General features: G+C 43.5%; 1 protein-coding gene across 13 annotated transcripts in view; it reads right to left on the bottom strand.

Moving 5' to 3' along the window:
- Positions 1-16322, bottom strand: part of Dgki (diacylglycerol kinase iota) — a 340467-nt gene extending 324145 nt beyond the window's left edge. For 3 of the 13 annotated variants that reach the window (XM_048786880.1, XM_048786886.1, XM_048786884.1), the window contains exon 1: positions 12688-16319. In XM_048786880.1, the coding sequence (XP_048642837.1) occupies positions 12688-12878 (191 nt within the window). In that variant the 5' untranslated portion in view covers positions 12879-16319. Of the gene's footprint in view, positions 1-12687 lie in introns of all 13 variants that reach the window. The other 10 variants (XM_048786887.1, XM_048786892.1, XM_048786883.1 and 7 more) reach the window with 8 other exon arrangements.
- Between the last annotated feature and the right edge of the window lie 1079 nt (positions 16323-17401).

The following is a 17401-nucleotide window of genomic DNA, read 5'->3' as shown; positions in this document are numbered from 1 at the left end:
TGAGCTACTCAAAGAGCTTTCACAAGAGGGATTACTCACCGTAAGATAGGGCTATTTTCACCACCGATTAAATTATTCACTACTTATCAGAGGAATAGTGCTATTTATCTTTCAATATAAAATGTGTTAATAAAACACATCTGTAGCAATGGGTGAAAAACAAAAAGACATGTTGTGAACTTCAGGTATTTACAACTGAGACCAACCTGAATTTTTCTATTCAAATCCTGGCTGCAAGTGGAAATCTCCTCTTATATTGTTGTGAGCTTGGGAAATGATTCTTTAACCTAACCAGCCCTGTTTTATGTGAACACTTTAAAAATATATATATACAGAGAAGGTGATAGGGCTTTTCTTTCCTTCTTCACATTCAATTCAGTAGAGGCATAGTGAAGTTTTCCAGATTTTCATTAAGTCTCTTTTCTTTAAAATTTTAAAAGTATCCATCATCACTCAAGCCAGCACGGGCAGCTCTGGTTGCATCCTCATTATTTATGCCCATCACCATAAAAAATATAGATTCACTTCTCAGCCCTCAAGTCTGACCGATTTGTGTCAAAAGAGGGTGATTAGTAGACAGAGGGACACTATCATCCACCTAATAGAATGCCTACTCCCTCACTAGGAAAGTTTTCCACCCAGATCTGTTTTAAATGAACTGGGATAACCGTGCAGGGACACTTCATATAACAGGCAGCTTGTGGGTCACAAATAGAGGTCTTAGGAGCTGACGTGCAGCCATGCTTGGCCTCTAAGCCATGTGCACCAGCATGGATCTGTATCTGCCAGAAAGAAGGGTCTGAATGTGTCCCTAAAGCTCACATGTTGAATACACTTCCCAATGCAATAAGAGCATTGAGAGGTGGGACTTTCCAAAGGTAATTGGGTGATGAGGGCTTTGTCCTCAAGAGTGGATTCTGCCATTATCACAGGGAGCTGGTTTGTCATAAGTGAACTCAGTCTAGTCTTACCCTCTCTTGCTGGCTCTTACCTTCTACCACAGGATGTCACCTGGCAGGAATGTGCTCACCAGATGCTGACACCTTGATATTGGACTTTCAAACCTCCAGAATTGTAAGAAATAAATTTCTTTTCTCTATAAATTACCCTATCTTTGGTATTCTATTAGAGCAATACAAAATAGACTAGGAAGGGCTTCTCTTCCTTTGCACAGGCACACCTTGGCTTGCCAAACCATGTGCCTGAAGGCTGTTTTCTCCTCTGCTGCATTTCTTAAGATTCATGTCAGGTATTCTCTAGGCTAGCTAGAGCCATGAGTGGCTTAACCCTGTCAAAGTCACCTCTCTCTGGATCTCATTTTCCTCGCCTCTAAAATGAAAAGATGGACAAAATAAATTCTAGGCCTCCTTCTATATTGAAAATGTGAAACAACAAAAGCTTAGGCTTCCATGTTTGTTTGTTTTGGGGTTTTGGGTTTTTTTCAGAGTTGTGGTATGATCTGCCTAAGAGAAAAAAGCAGCTGGCCCTGGAGTTCCAGGAGGTGTCCCATGGAACCTTGGGTGGGCCTCTCTGGGCGCTCCAGCCACGGCAGGCCCGTTTCCCAGGTCTGCTTTAGATCCTCACCCCTCCCTCCAGTGGGAGACTAAGACCCACTCCTTACACACACGTGGCCAGGTTGGCCAATGAGAGGAGCCACACCAGGGACTGACAAATGTAAAACGTGCCGCACAGATGTGTACGCTGGCTCCTCCCAGCAGCTTTCATCCCCCAGACTGGCCACAGGGAGTTGTTTTTGTTCACATGCCTCCTGATTGCCTTTTCTATTTTTCCGATTATCAACAGAGCATAGGAGAGTGACCATCTGCCTCCTTGTATATTTTTGCCATTTGCAGAACCAAATTGGCCATTGAGAGAAGGTTGAAATGGAGGTCTCTCTCTGTCTGGCGAGAACTACTCCAGCTTCAGTGATCCCTCCTGGTGCTGCCAGGTGACTCTGCTCCAGCACAACCTCCCAGGTTGTGTTAGGAGGAAGAAGCATCTCCTTGCAACAAAGGATCTCAACCAAGGTCTCACCATGGAATAAAGGTAAAGAGCAGCCCCTTTCGAAGCGTTCACAGCAAATCACTGCGTACCTCCTCTACCTAACCCATACTACAGAATTTGGAAATTAAACACCCAGGCAAACTGAAGCATGAATTCTGTTTAAGTCTCACTGAAGAAATCCACTTTCTTGGGAAATAAACTGAAAATATCTTGGCTTCTTAATTCTGGATGAAAGACTAGTTTCCTCTATCTCTCACTTCTGATTATATTTTCTGGGTTAAAAAAAAAAAAAATGACCAGATCGGGTCTGCTTGACATGAATTCAGGATGTCACAAGTGAGCACTTTCCCCGGGAAGATGCCTGAAGTCAGCTCATAAGCAATTCCCTGGGGCTGGTGGCTGCTTGCCCTGTGGCTCCACTTTGGTCCCCAGTGGCATGTGTATTGGTACATCCATCAAGCTGTCTCCAGGGATTTGCCACAGTTGCTCCCCCCCACCTCAAAACTAGAGAATCAGATAATGTCTCACTGCAAGGAAATTAGCCTAGCAATTACTCAGATCAGCCAATCCTTCTACCCACCCCCCAACACACACAAAGCTAGCACCATGCTTGGCTACTCTGCTTGTCCAAAAGTTGTGTGAATATTTAACCAAGGAAACATCTCTGGAAAGCGTCCATGGCTTGCTAGTGACATAATGCTATCACTATGACTATAATTTTAAATAATCCTTCAACATAAACTAACTCCATGTGGAGTGAGCCTATTCTCATGAAAAGCTGTCCTCACTATAGACACCCTGTTTTTTTAAGATAGCTATAGGGCTGGAAGTAGAGTGGGCTTTCAAACTGATTCAGGATCAAATCCTTATTCAGCAACACACTGAGTAATTGTGTAAATGAGCTTCAATTTCCACAGGTATAAAAAGAGGTTGATAAATATCCACTTAAAGGATTATTGTTAGAGTTGGAAAAAATATAGTTGTTCCTCACTCTCATCTTCACGGGACTGATTTTAGGACCTCTAGGGATACCAACATCTACAGATGTTCAAGTCCCTTATATAAAAGGATATAGTATTTGCATATAACTTATGTATATCCTTCCATATAATTTAAATCATCTCTACATTACTTGTTATACCTAATACTATGTATATGCTATACAAATAGCTGTCCTATATCATTTAGGGAATAATGACCAGGACAAAAAGTCTGTACTTGTTCAGTTCAGATGAATCTTTTTTTTTTTTGGGATCCATTGTTGGTCAGACCCATGGATGTGGAACCCCAGACACAAACAGCCAGCTATCCATTTAAACAGGTCAATGACATGCCTGCCCCAGAGTAGAGCATCACCACTGTTTCTTGCCTCAAGTCATTTGTTTCCCCTTTCTTGCCTCTCCACCCAACCAGAAATACCAAAAGGATCAAAGTAATCCAGCAGGTGCTGCACACATGCCAGGTCTCGCTGAAAAGTCTTCTTGACTTTAATTAGTGAAAGCTCACAAGTGCGCTAAAGCCAGGCGGGCTCCTCCTCACATAACGTCAGAGCTCCTACACAATCCACCCACTTTACAGATGCCCTTTCACATCTCGGAAATCCTTGCAGAAAATGCAGAAAGACAAGTGAAGTGCTGAAGTTTGGAAAAGCAGTACCTAAGAAACATTGCCCACAACTTAAAGAAGAAAGTTAGCCCCACAGGGCATCTTCTGGTTTATCCCAGCTTCCAATTATTAATCTGTCACATCCCTCTGTACACTGACTCCTTCCTATTAGGATCACAGAAAGGTCGTGGTTTCTGCAAAACCAGTTTGAAGCAATGCTCCATGAAGCCTCTATGTCTGAATGATAAAACTCAACCAAACACAGGTGCCGGATTTACACAGAAACCTGCTTGCCACACATGGCCACCTGTACTCAAATATCTATTTGAATCACTGAGAATAACAGTTCTTCCTGGGCTCAGAGGTGGAATCTAGTTGAGATGATTATCTCAACAAATTTAGATACTCAGTTTTATGAACGGATGTCTGGGTGATTTGGAAAAGCACAGTTAAGAGTCATCATAAATAAAAGCTCTCGATTCTACCAACACCGCAAGCTTAGGGGGCCAAATCTAATGAAATGCTCTTTGTTTGTTAGTGCTTTTACCCATATGAACACAATATATAAACCTAGAATTGATTCTCTTAAAAAGATTCCTGTCAAAAATCTGTATTCACCTTAGAGATGGCCAGACAAAAATTATCTGTGCACAGCAAGTTCTCAGTGGCCCATTTCACAGTCTCTCCAAACTAGTACTAATTGAAAAGGAAAACTCTATTCCTTAATAATGATCCCCCATAAATAGTTCCTGGGTTGAGTCAGATTTATAGTGTACCTTCTTTCCAAGGAGGCGAAGAGACAAACTCATGCTGTTCTCACGCGCCAAAGGCATTTCTTTGGCTCGGAGATTGTTCTAAACTGATGATTGCCATTCCTCTCGCCACCCCCCTCACCCACCTACTGCCATTCCAATTCTGTCAGCTCTGGCAGCGGTGGGTGAGCTATTACATCCAAAAGGAAAAAAGAAGAAACAGAACTTTAAAAGCCAAAGTGTGAAAGCTAGGAAGGAAAAAGAAAAAAGAAAAAAAAAAGATGAGGGAGGTGTCATGAAAATCAAAGGGAGAGCAGGAGGGTACAGGAAAGGGACCAGGGGAAGAAAAAAGAGAGAGAAAGGGAAAATACTGAGAATGATTAGCCAGACTATATTGTTACTTCATGTTTATGTGTAAATATGTAACAACTAATCCCACAATTGCAAATAATTATAATGCAACAATAAAAATATGAAGAAAAATAAAAAAATAAAAAATAAAAAAGCCTTCCCAGTTTGGGCCCCTCTGCATTAGGAGCAGCAACAGAGACTCTCAGAGTTGCTCTGGACAGAAATGAAGCCTTATTGTAAGTGCCAGGGATCCATCCTGGGACCAATTGCCACAGGAAAGTCTATGGGAGCTTCCCAGGACTTCCATTCTCCCCCACAGACATGCAAGCCCTTCCCATGCAGATTCATGTGCACCCCTAAGTCATTTTCAAGGCAGAGACAGGTTCAAACCCACATGATAAGGTTATTACCCCAACCACAAACACATTCTTGTGAGAATGAAAGCCCAAGTATGCCCAAAGCCTATGTTTTTCACTCAGTGTTAGGGTGAGAGGGGCAATGAGTTCCTGAGGAGAAAAACTGAAGTTGGAAAGGAAAAATGAAGTACGTGTGTAGGTAAAACAGGTTTGATCCCGCCAGTATGCCCCAGCAGGATGAATATTTTATGGGTAATCAAGTTTACTGAATAAGATAAGGTATGGAAAGATAAAGAATGGAAAATGTAACACTGATTCATTATAATTAAAATACCTAATATAAGGGAATTCTGGGAGGAAATGGACTTTGAGTTGTTGTGCAGGTATTGAAAACACCCATTTGCAGGTTTCTGCCTTATAAAATGTGCAATGTATTTTCAGGTAGAACAAGCCTGTGTCACGGAAAGGATGGCGTCGGTGAGCCTTTGATTCATGTGGACGGAAAGCAGCACATACTTCTCCATCTTCCTTGGGAAAACCTGAATCCAAAAGAAACCCAGTGTAAAAAGGTCAGCCCAACCCAGGAAGTTATCTGCTTTCTAATGGAAACTGGCTGCATTAACTGAACTGTCAGTGCAAAAGAAAAATTGTTTTGGTTTTTTTTTGTTTGGTTTGGTTTGGTTTGGTTTGGTGTGGTGTGGGTTTTATTCTTGTTGTTGCAGCAAAGTCTGACTTAGGATTGACCCCCTATGACATTCTGTGTTGTCCCTGTCATACTGTGCTTGAGTCACCCAAGCATCTGCTCTTGGAGATGGAGCTGAGCCTGGACTATCAAGAGGGAGGGAAAGTCCTATCTTCCCTCTTCCACGACTGCAAGAAAGGTCACATGAAGGTGACACAGACTTACCAAAGCTCAGTCTGGATACGCTCTTGGTCCCCAGCATGGCATGATTTGAACTCGAATCTTCCAGATTTAGGGTAATGTACTTTTAAATATTGCATTATATTTTCACACTGTCAAATCTCTGCTGGGGGAGAATCAATTTCCCACTAGTCACCACCCTGGCAAGAAGTGAACCAGAGGTTTTGAAACAAGGCCTGGAAACAGGACAAACTCCTTGGGCCTAGACTCCGGAGCATGCAGAGGTCTGAATCATCCCTCGGTGGAGTCAAAGGGAACTGAGCCAAGAAGGAGTGGAACAGAAGACTGCGCAGCTGGGCTCGGGCCTGAGGCCCTGTGAGTCCAGACGTGTCTGGGGACAGGTGTTAACTATACTCCGGGTTTTGCTTGCTTTGTCCTCAAGGCTTCGGCATGTTCTGAGGGACCAAGCTCTGTGGTGGGTGCCTGGAAGAAAGCTGTGGAGAACACAAGAAGAGGTGCTCTGTGGTGGCCACGTGGAACAGGGATGCGCAGGGCAGAGAAGTCCTCTCGAGAGCCCCAGAGTTACAGGTGACAGAACTAGAATGGGGAAAAGGACACATTTCTTCAAAAATACCCCAGAAGTAGGACAGTCTAATTCAACAACATCATTTAACAGGATCTTGAGGGGAATGTACTTCCAGCAATTTGATAGGTACGGCTCCTTTCTGATCATGATAATTTAGGATTAAAAACTAAAGCATACCACAATCCCATTTTGTTTGTTTGTTTTTTAATCACAGGCTGGTAAAGGTTTGGAGTATACATACTTGTGGAGGTTACTATAATTAGTCTCTGTTGTAAAAACTACTAGTGCTTTCACATGCCTGGGTCTCCTCTTCTTCCTAAGCATGCAAAAATTTTACACGTAGCCTTTGTGCTGGAGCATGATTACGTGCCTAGATCTACACAATGGAACGTGCACAGAAGATGAACATGCACATGGATGCCAAGGCAGCAGGGGCTAGGGTGCCATCACCAAGGTTTCTTTTCCTTTGTTACAGAGACAGTGAAGGTCACAGGTTGAGGTGGGGTGACAGCATCACCAAAAGAAGGCTCCCTGGGTCCCTGCCACAGCAAACACACTTTACTTTGCATTTATGTAAACAAGAGATGCTCTTCTGTTGTGCTAAACCAGTTAGGTGCTAGAGTTTATTTGTTATGGCAACATATCCTGGCTGGTGTATCCCAGCAAGTACAAACACAATTTACAGGCAAGGAAGTAAGGTTCACACAGAATAAGACATTTACCCGAGGTCCCTTGCCCAAGGTCACATAATCTAGTACTGCAGGAGGCAAGAAGATTCAAATCCAAGCTCTTGTGACTCCAGTGTCAAAACTTTACATTCCATACACATGTCACCACCTTAACATCAACATAAACTTCACCATTGAACACCGACTACCTGCACCTAAGTGCCAGCCCTAAAACTGCAGTCCTGCAGATGAGGAACCAAGATACAAGGAGACAAATAACTTCAAATTTCTTAGTCACTGGGAGTCAAAAATCTAAATTTCTTAACCTGTTTCATATATAATGCTATTTTTATTGCATTTTCTTCTGGTCCCTCTAAGAACTTCTGAATTTATATCCATGATTAAAATAAAACAACAAAAAATAAAATAAAATAAAAAACCAAAATATAGAATATCATTTAAAGGTGTAGATGTAATCATGATTATATGATATTCATACATACACAGTCCCAAGCCAAAAACAACATTTTGGTCAGTGAAGCTCATACACATGACGATGGCTGGTGGCTCCACCAGGTAGCCTAGGTGTGTAGTGGGCTGTACCATCTAGGTTTGTGTAGGGACACTCTAAGATTACAATGAAAATGCCTAATGTCACATTTCTCCGAATGTATCCCTGTCATTAAGTGTCAAATGACTATATGAAAAAAGACTTGAAGAAAATATACCAAATATTCATTATCCATCCTATAAATATTTATGAGTACCTACTGTGCCCCAAGCATTTTTTGGCACAGACACAGAGCATAAAACAGACAATATCTCTGCCCCTCAGCCTGCTTCATCTTCCTGTTCTTCCTTAGGAAAGAAAAAGCAATGGGGAGCTTTTGTTTTCTTCTCTGTATTTTTTTGTATTTTCAACTTTTTCAAAGGTATACTACTTTCCATACACTATCAGAAATTCATCGTAAACCCACCATGCCCAACCTTATCCCATCACACAAATCTGCATTCTCTTCTTTTAAAACCTTTGGGAAAATATTAGTCATGATTAAGAGAGGTCACCTTAAAGACACCTGGTAAGGGAAGAAATTTATAACTGGGATAATCATTCACCTTTTCGTGGTTTATAAGTTATCATTCCTTCCAATAAAATTACCTAAGAGATAGTGATAAAAACTGAGACGGATGACAAGATAAGGTATCATCATGCCTTGCAGACAATAACAGCAACCAGTGATTATATTTTCTGAACCAAATATTGACGTGTGGGTTATGACTACAGGATTATTTATGGAGACAACAGATGCACCATTGAAAAATGGGACGTAGTGCTATCATGTCCACAGAATGGTCATCAGATAGTGAGGATTTTAATTGCCTTTTCTTTCAATCTTAGCTCTCCTATCATCCATAAACTGACAAAATCAGATTCTTCATTTCACCTAAGATAAACTCAAAAGCTCCTCCATCTTCTGCCTTTCCAAAGCATAAAACAGCTGCTATTTCTATTTTATCAATTTGCAAAAGGCACAAAAGAAGAACACCTAAAAGAGGCAAGGACCAGGGGGAACCCCCAGCTCTTCCTCACCCTTCTCCTTGGCTGCGCCTGACAGAAATCTGCCATGATTCCTTTGGACATTAGAGATTTTCCCTGAGCCTACTCCTCACACAGACCACTGGTGAGCTCCAGGCCACAGCATTCTAAGTGTCCCTCCCAGCTGACCCTTCTTGTCCAGGATCTGCAGATTTCTTGCCTTCCCCCCCCTCCCTCCATACACACTTCTTTTGGGCTGCCTTAGAAATTCTAGCTGTTTTTATAACCTTAGCTGCAGACAGCAGTCAAGCAATTGTAGGGAGAGGACACAGAGAGGGAGGGGTGGGAGGAGACTAAGGAGGGGAAATTTTATAGACTGAATATTTGAATTTAAAGGGACATTAAAATTTACTCCAAATTCATCATTTTGTTAATGAAGGATCAGTGTACCTGAGGTTGGCCAAATTCCAACTCCGATTCCTCATCTGCTAATGTAAGATCTACAGGACCTAAGAGTGGATCCTCTTCACCCTTATGTCCCCAGCTGGAATTGGGATCAATAAAAACACTGTTAAATGAAGGAACTGACAATGAGTATAAATAAACTCCGTCACAGAAGTGGAAACAGTGTGCTACACGTTTTGATTCCAGACATAGCTAGAAGTAGATCTGTCCCCAGAAGTGCATGGCCCACGGGTGGGACCTCAGGATCTGGAGCAAGACATGCCCCACGGGGTTGGGCAAGAGCTGGAAAACGGGAGCAGAACTGGCCGCAGAGACGGGAAAGTGGAGACAGGCTGAACACAGTGTCCCTAGAGAACCAGGACACACTGGAGTCAGGGAGACCTTGCAAGAGGTGACAATACAAAGCAGGACAACAGGAGAACCAGAGAAAAGGCAAGTGCCAGCAAAGATGAAGAAGAGATGCTTGTGCCAGAGGAACCAGGGTGAAGGTCCTACCGACACAGGGACTTGGCAAAAGCAGTGGGACGTGGAGTAAGGAGGGCTGTGGAGCTGGTGGGGAAGCAGCCAAAGCAGGGTGCAGGGCCCCTGCCCAGATTCCAAGCAGATCCTCCAAGAAACACTCCCTTAATGAAGCACCTAATATGTAAAACCCTGGAGGGAGGATTCCTATCTGTTTAGATCACTGTGAATGGCAAGTGCCCAGAGCAAAGTCTAGTATGCAGTAGAAGTTTAATAAATACTTCTTGAATAAATAAACACACTGAATGGCGATGTTAGGGTTCAGAAAATGATACCCCAAAGTGAAGGCCACAGAAACAAAGCTTCCCTCATTCCTTTTCCTGCCCTCCACTCCCTCACTCATTCCCAGGAAAGCCACGGAACCACTAATCCACTTCCCTTACAGTGGATTGCAGAAACAAGAACCCATTGTCCCCCAAAGCAGCTACAAAACCTGAAAATATTACTCTCATCTCCTCTCCATCCCTTACTGGGTAAGATTAAAAAATAAAGAAATTTTCTGACCTACTTTGTTTATAGTAAGTCAGAAAACTCCATTCCTAAGGCTGGGGTGTAGCTCTAGTGGTAGAGCTAGAGCTATGTACAAGGCCTGGGTTCAAGCCCCAGCCCCACAAATCAGAGGGGTAAAAAAAGACAAAAGACATTTTAGAAGAGGTCTTGCCCGATAACTGGAAACAAGGAACTCTGTACAGAGCTGTCAAAAAGCATCGGAATAGAAAGACCCTACTACGTTCCTCCATTTGGCCTATTCCCACCAGGTGCTACCCTTTCTGTTCAATTGCATTTTGACACAGCTACCTACATCACCTCAAATCTCCCTAACCTTAGCTTCACTTCTAAGGCTCCCATGTCACATAAAACCTCGGTTAGATAACGGTGTGATGCCTTTCTCTTATCAAGCTGTCTCTGGTTAGAGGAGTATCAGCCATGACTCTTATGAAGAATAAGGAAGGGGATCACACCTTTCTGCCCCGGAGGCAGTTAAAAGGAAGCTTAAGGTATCTATCCCCCTACATCACCTATAGGCCATTTTCCTATCTCCTCACTTCTGCCCATCTTCCTCCAAAGAAAATCCTGCTGTGGGTATTTTAGGCACAAATCAGCATCTGTATAAAAATATACCTATGTCTACCCTATTAGCAGTACGAGAGGGCAGTTAGGAGAAGGTGGCACCCCAAATGGCCTAGAACTTTAAGATTCAAGGGGACCAAGGAAAGGACTAGCATGTTAACAAAGGTCCCTATGACCTTGAAAGACTTCAGGCTGAGAATTCTGGAATATTCTACCCACTCACATAGAATATGTCTCAAAGTTAGAAAAAGGTATTGAAGACTTTAGTGAAGACCAGGAAATCAGAAGCTTAGGTCCCACAGGCAATTTTACACAACTCAAGAAGAGATCTTTGGTACCCATTTTTTCCATTGTAAAACAAGCATAATAATAGTAGGATATCTGTAAAAGTCACTTCTAGGTCACTGGCTAATTAGGGTTTTAATCATATTTTTGTTCCTGTATATGGCCTGAAATGAAGCATCTCTGAGTCTATTATCACTGAGTCTCACTCCAAAGAGCTTGCTAAAGTTCATCTATTCTTTCCTTGAGGGGGACTGGGGGGGACAAGCCTCTTTCTACTACAGAAGCAAAGATTGACTTCAGTGAATAAAGGTCATCTTCACTCTTCGAAGAAGACTCATCACTAGAGTTTCCCTAATTTCCATTCCAAAGCTCCTCCTCTCTAGAATAGGCTACAGAAGTCATGTTAGCTTCTTCGAATCCCATAGCATGGCATATTTTCCAAAGTCACAATGAGACGATTACTACTAGTTACTACTAGTTACTTGAGTAGATTCTCCTATTGGACAGACAACTCCCTGGGACTAGCACTGCGCTCCATTCACTGGGCAGCTCTCATAGCACGGGAGGGCTACTTTGTATTTGCCAGGGTCTCTGTTAAGTGTCTTTTCATTGATTTGTATCGTCTGTGTTTCTATGCATGTGACAGTAACCTCTTCTGCTTTTCTGACTGACTCAGAATCTCCTTGAGTGCAGATAATGGTTCATTTTTTCACTACAGACCCTATAACTATTTAGTTTTGCTATAGCTCTTTTGAAAGTATTCTGAACAGAAATGTAAATTAAATGAGATGGCGGTAAATTATGCCTGTGAAGGGTCAGATGCTAAGTATTCTGAACTTCATGAGCCATAAAGTCCATGTCATCACGATTTAATTCTGCAGTGGTAGCAAAAGCCTACCCCAGATGGAAAGTAAACGAGAAGCTTGCCCACATTTCAATAAAACTTTAGTTATAAAAACAGGCGGTAAGGATTGACGGAGGGACTATAGTTTTCCAAACCCTGCATTTAAGCTTGGAACAAATAAGCAAGCATAAAAAAATAATTTCTTATCATTTGCCAGGCAAAATGAGGAACATTTGGTCCTATGCAAACTCTTAAGGAACGAATTAAGAAACAATAACAACATGATAATAACAAAAAGAAAAGCCAAAGCAACATTGTTCCGTTTATTAGTCATGAGCAATCATTTAACTGTATGTAATGGAATGCAGATACAGCTGACTATATATTTAAATGCATAACTGAAAACAACCTATCAATATGTTGCAGAACCATAAATCCTGCCACCAGAAACTCCAGACTAAAAATCTATTTCCAAAACTTATCCCCAGAAGAAACCACTTCTAGCCTGCTCTTGGGGGCGGGGGGTGGAGAAAGAGGAAGGAGGTGTCAAATAATTACCAAAAATTGTGGGTGGTGAACGCCCACAGGTTAGGAATAACATAATCAACAATGCAAAAAGAAAAAGAAAGTCAGGTCTCCCAATCCCAAAAAGGTATCAAAAAAGGGTCCTAGATGCCAAATTTCAGTGCATAAAAAAGGAAAAGGAGGCCCTAATATTTATAACTACATTTTTTTGTTGTTATAAGTTAGAACAAAAAGAATGGAACTCCTCTTGTACTCACCTGCCGTCTGAGGACTCTGACAATGACCTTGTGCACCTGTTTTGGGTCCTGCAGCTTCTGCAAAAGAGATCCATCCAGCCCCTACTCATCCTTCTAAGACAGCCAGAAGCACTCACACACACAGAGACGTGACTGGTATACCACACACATGCACCCCTGAAAGCTGGCTGTTCTGTGCTCAGGATAAGCATCTAACTCCTCCCCAGGAGGTCCCTAAATAATAAACCAAGTTTAACTTGAGTGGTCTGACTACTGAGAAGAAGAGAAAGGAATAGACAGGTAGCTCTGCCAAAAGATAACAAAGGCTGCAAACAGATCCCCAGGAACCTGGAGTCAGTTTAAATGGCACCAGGATACTCACGGACACAGACATTCTCTGGCGCTAGACACTGGCCCGGAAAGTGGATTAGCCGGGCAGATGGCATTAGCCTCGGAGCGGGAGCCCTGGGAGGGTCAGCCAGGGCCCTTTACATAGTCAAGAACACTGCACAATGTCCAAGGCCCTGCAGCCACTCTGTCCCCAAGGAGCCAGCCGCACACACTTCCTGCAGACAGTTGAGTCCACCATTGCCACAGGGACTGAGAAGCAGGAGGTGGGGAGTGGAAAGACTTAGAAATGGGTCTTAAAGGCTGAGTCAGTTCATGGCGAGGCTGACAGAATGCGTAATTAATTTGTGTCCCACTCTTTTTGACCTTGATTCAATTCTTTTTGTTCCTTTTCAGATTCAAAGCCCACGGTGGACAGAGGGCACAAACAGGAAGGGCAATGATACTATTACTGGGATATAAAAGGCAGAAGTCCCCTCTATCACCCAGGTCACAGGCAATTCAATTGTGGGAGCTAAGACAACAGAAACATCAGTATCAGTGTTGTCACAACAGCTCCAAGAGCAAATCCCTCCAGCTCCTGCAATACAGCCCCAAATCAGTGGAAGACAAATGAGAAAGTGACAGGAGGGTATCCAATCCCAATGAAATGGGGCAATCAGCATCTCTGCTCTAACACTAAAGAGGAGGAGGAAGAGGAGGAGAAGGACTTGTTTTCACAAAAGGGAAACCTTGTCAGTGAGGATGAGTGAGAACAATGAGAGAGTCTAGAATCCCCGAGGGCATGGAGGGTCTGTGCGGAAGGCTGGGAGATGTTGTGAGCCAGGGCAAGTGTGCTGTGCTGTACTTCCAGGGATAGCCACCTTGCTGATCCAGACAGGGCAAGAAGAGGGGTAACAGGACATCCCAGGCACCATTGACTTTTCCCCATTCGCGAGCTGCTACCTCACACCCACAACCCCCGGAAATGCTCCAATGGGAGGAAGGATGTCCAGCCCCCAGGATCCCCTACTTGGGCCTTATGTCTACTCCTCCTGTGGCTGGAGGGTGTAACAAACATGACCTCTAGAAGAGGATCACCACCTTTGGGTCCCGTTGTATTTTTCAAAAGGACATTTTAGACAGAAGCAGGTAAGAGGACAGAGGCTGAGACTGCCTGACAAGCAGCTCAGGATTTCCCACCCACCTGTCTGAGATCACTCACCAGGCTGAGGCACAGCACAGAATGTCTCTTTTACCCTTTTTATCTGGAGCTGTCCCCGTGTGACCTCCGCCACAACCCCCACCTCTCACCTTGGGGCACCTGCCTCAAATAACTTTCCTTGCGTTGCCATTCACCTCATGGATAATCGATAGCATGTCAAGCTGATGCTAAGAAAAGAACAAGGTGCTTAGACGTGTGCGTACTATAAATAGACCCACGACGTGACCAGCATTTGCCAACTTTTGAGCAAAGAAAGGCAGAGACAGAAACAGCAGCGGCAGCAGCTTCCCCTGGGTCCTTGGGAGAGCTGGCGTCACTCTGCAGCCAGGGGACTTCTAGAGGCTTCCACAAACAGCCTCAGGGAGGGTGCCTGGCCCCTTTAGGGAACAAAATTAAAAACATCACACATGCTGGGACTTTAGGCTTGCCCGGCAGATGTGGCATCAAAACTCAAATAGCTCCTACTTTAAAACACTTACCTTCTTCCTCCAGTGAAGTCTTTATCTCTATAGGTTTTAGGTACTTTGTTTCATAATTTTGCTCTCAGGAATATTTCCAAGTATTTACCTACATAGGCTCACACAATTCAATGTGTAATCCATACCTAAGCGGACTGTAAATTAGGTTTGTGGTTAGACCACGTAGGTACAAAGAAGAGGAATAAAATAAGGTCTCCAGTCCATGTTGAATTAATCTCTTACTACCAGTAGGGAGAAAAAAATCACAATAGGAAAAATTACAAAGGTAAAAGTTTTGAAGATTCAAGGCTTTTTGTTTTGTTTGTTTTTCAAGACTTCCCACTGAGTTCTCACCAAAAAAGGGAATGAGCCCATGGGGAGACTTAGATGGGGAGAGCAACTTCCCACCCACGCCTGCTTTCCAATATGGTGTCAAGATGGCTGCCTTCAGTATGGGGCAGGGAGAGGAACAGGAAAGTGAGGTTTTCTGACTTGAAAATTACTCCTATGTCCAGGTTGTGATCTTGGGCTTTGCTACTCACACGTGGAGCACCCTGGAAACACGTTGCCCTGAACATCTTAAGAGGACACTGAATTGCCAAATAAACCACAAGTCCGATCAGCAAAATACTGTAACTGCACACCCCCTAAGATAACCCCAACTTCCCAAAGCTCCACCCACAAGAGAGGACTGTGAAGGTTGCCCAGGAGCAGAAAGGTCCCCGTGTCCCCTGTGTCTATTGAGGATATGGATTGGAGAACGATGAGTGAGAAAGAGACTGGACGGAACCTGAGTGACTGAGCAAGTCCTTGAAGCTTGCAAGAGGAGGTCGGTCATGGACGGTTCTTAAAAGAGGTATATTTTGAGCCTGACGTGGCCCCAGCACAACAGTTAAACAAAATAAATGGCTTTTCCTTACTCAGGCATCAACAATAACTGACACAGAAGAATCTAAGCTGAGAAGGCATCAGAAGCCACAGTGTACATATATCACAAATAAACCTGCTTCCCGCAGAGACTTTAATAACCCAACAGAGAGGAGATCTCTCCCCTGTTTCCACGCGGTAGATCTCATCAATAATCCAGACAGGAGATAATATGCCAAGACCTGCTGTGCCCTCCCAGCCGAGCGTGACCTCACAGGTTCCTGGTTATCACTCTCTGAGTTCACGCCTGGGAAATGATGGAAATACATCTCCAGCGGCAGAGCCCTTTTCTGATTCATTTGTAAGCTACACTAATAATCCCATGATGCAAACACAGGGGGAACAAAATCTTTCGGGAACTGTCAGAAAGGTTATTTTTGCAAGACATAAGGGAATGATTATAATGATTTATTAAAACCTTACAATGTGAGAAAGTCAGATCGGCAAACAAAATCCAATTAAGGAATTCGCCAAATAAAAGGGAATTGAACTCCTCCAGCTTGGAGTTGACAAAGGAGCCATTCAGGAAAGAGCTTTATATGCTAAACTTAGCAGGGCAAACCTAGTTATTTTCCATGCGGTGCTGTTCTTTAAAGAGCTATTTAACTTTATCCATCTGTAGGATCTAAAAGACTAAGTACTTAGACTTGTGAATTAAAAAAAAAAAAATTCAACTCCAATTTAAAATGAATTTGCCTGAGAACCTACATTGTATGGATTGGAGTTGATTAATGCAGTGTTCATAAGGCCAATTCCTCAACATATTACCCTCCCTCCCCTTCCCAAAGCCTCCTCTTAACCATACAAGACCTAAAAAAACCCATACAAGACCTTAACCATACAACCCTAAAACCAACCAACCCCTCCACTTTTATTCAACTCCTCCAAACGTATTTATCAGCCTCTTCCTCTCTCAACCATTTGGGCTCTGTACACTTTGGACAGAGTTTTTCTGTTTTTGTTTTTGTTTTTATTCATATATAACCTGTTATTTTAAGATTTTCCTTTTGTATTTGTTGATTCTCTGGAATTTCTCCATAAACATTCTCCCAGATCTAAAAATATCTCCCAGACAATTGAATGAAGACTGTCCTTGACTTTTCCGACAGCCTTCACCCTGGGTTCCCACAGTGCTTTCTGTTCCACATAACACTGTGTTCATTTCCGCACCCTTGGTCCTAGGGCGTCCCCTCCCAGCTCCAGGGAAACCTCTCCCCAAAGCCCCCGACTCCAGCCAGGGCTCGGGACCTCTTAGCCTTTCTCAGTGCATCTCTGCAGCTCGGCAGAGCACTTCTTCCTTTCCACCAGTCCTCCTCCTTTGACATCTGCGCAGGACTCCTCCCTGGTTTTCCTGTGCCCTCTCCTTTTCGGGCACCCCGTCTTCCCAGTCCCTAACTGGTGGAGCTAGCTGGGATCCCAAGTTCAGCTCTTCTCTCTAATCCTCATGGTTTCTCCACAAACCGTCCATTTTTGTGTCCCAGCTTCTCCTTCATGACAAGGAGTCCCAGCGTTTGCTCTGTCAGACCTTTCTCCATTTTTGTGTCCCAGCTTCTCCTTCATGACAAGGAGTCCCAGCGTTTGCTCTGTCAGACCTTTCTCCTGACCAACGAGAAATGAAAAGTCACATCTGAAGTGCCCCAAACTGTACCCACTGTCTACCCCTTGACACCTGTCTCTCCCACTGCACCTCCTAATGGAGAAGACTCAGTCAAGTCAGAGCTTGGATACCAGCTCCAGACTGCCCCATGCCTCACCTGCAGGCAGTCACTAAAGCCAGCAGACCTCTTCCCCCCACCCC

The sequence above is a fragment of the Marmota marmota genome, unplaced genomic scaffold (genome assembly GCF_001458135.2).
Source record: "Marmota marmota marmota unplaced genomic scaffold, marMar, whole genome shotgun sequence".
Classification (NCBI taxonomy): domain Eukaryota; kingdom Metazoa; phylum Chordata; class Mammalia; order Rodentia; family Sciuridae; genus Marmota; species Marmota marmota.
The sequence above is the reverse complement of the archived record's forward strand: the minus strand, read 5'-3'. Positions and strand labels throughout refer to the sequence as shown.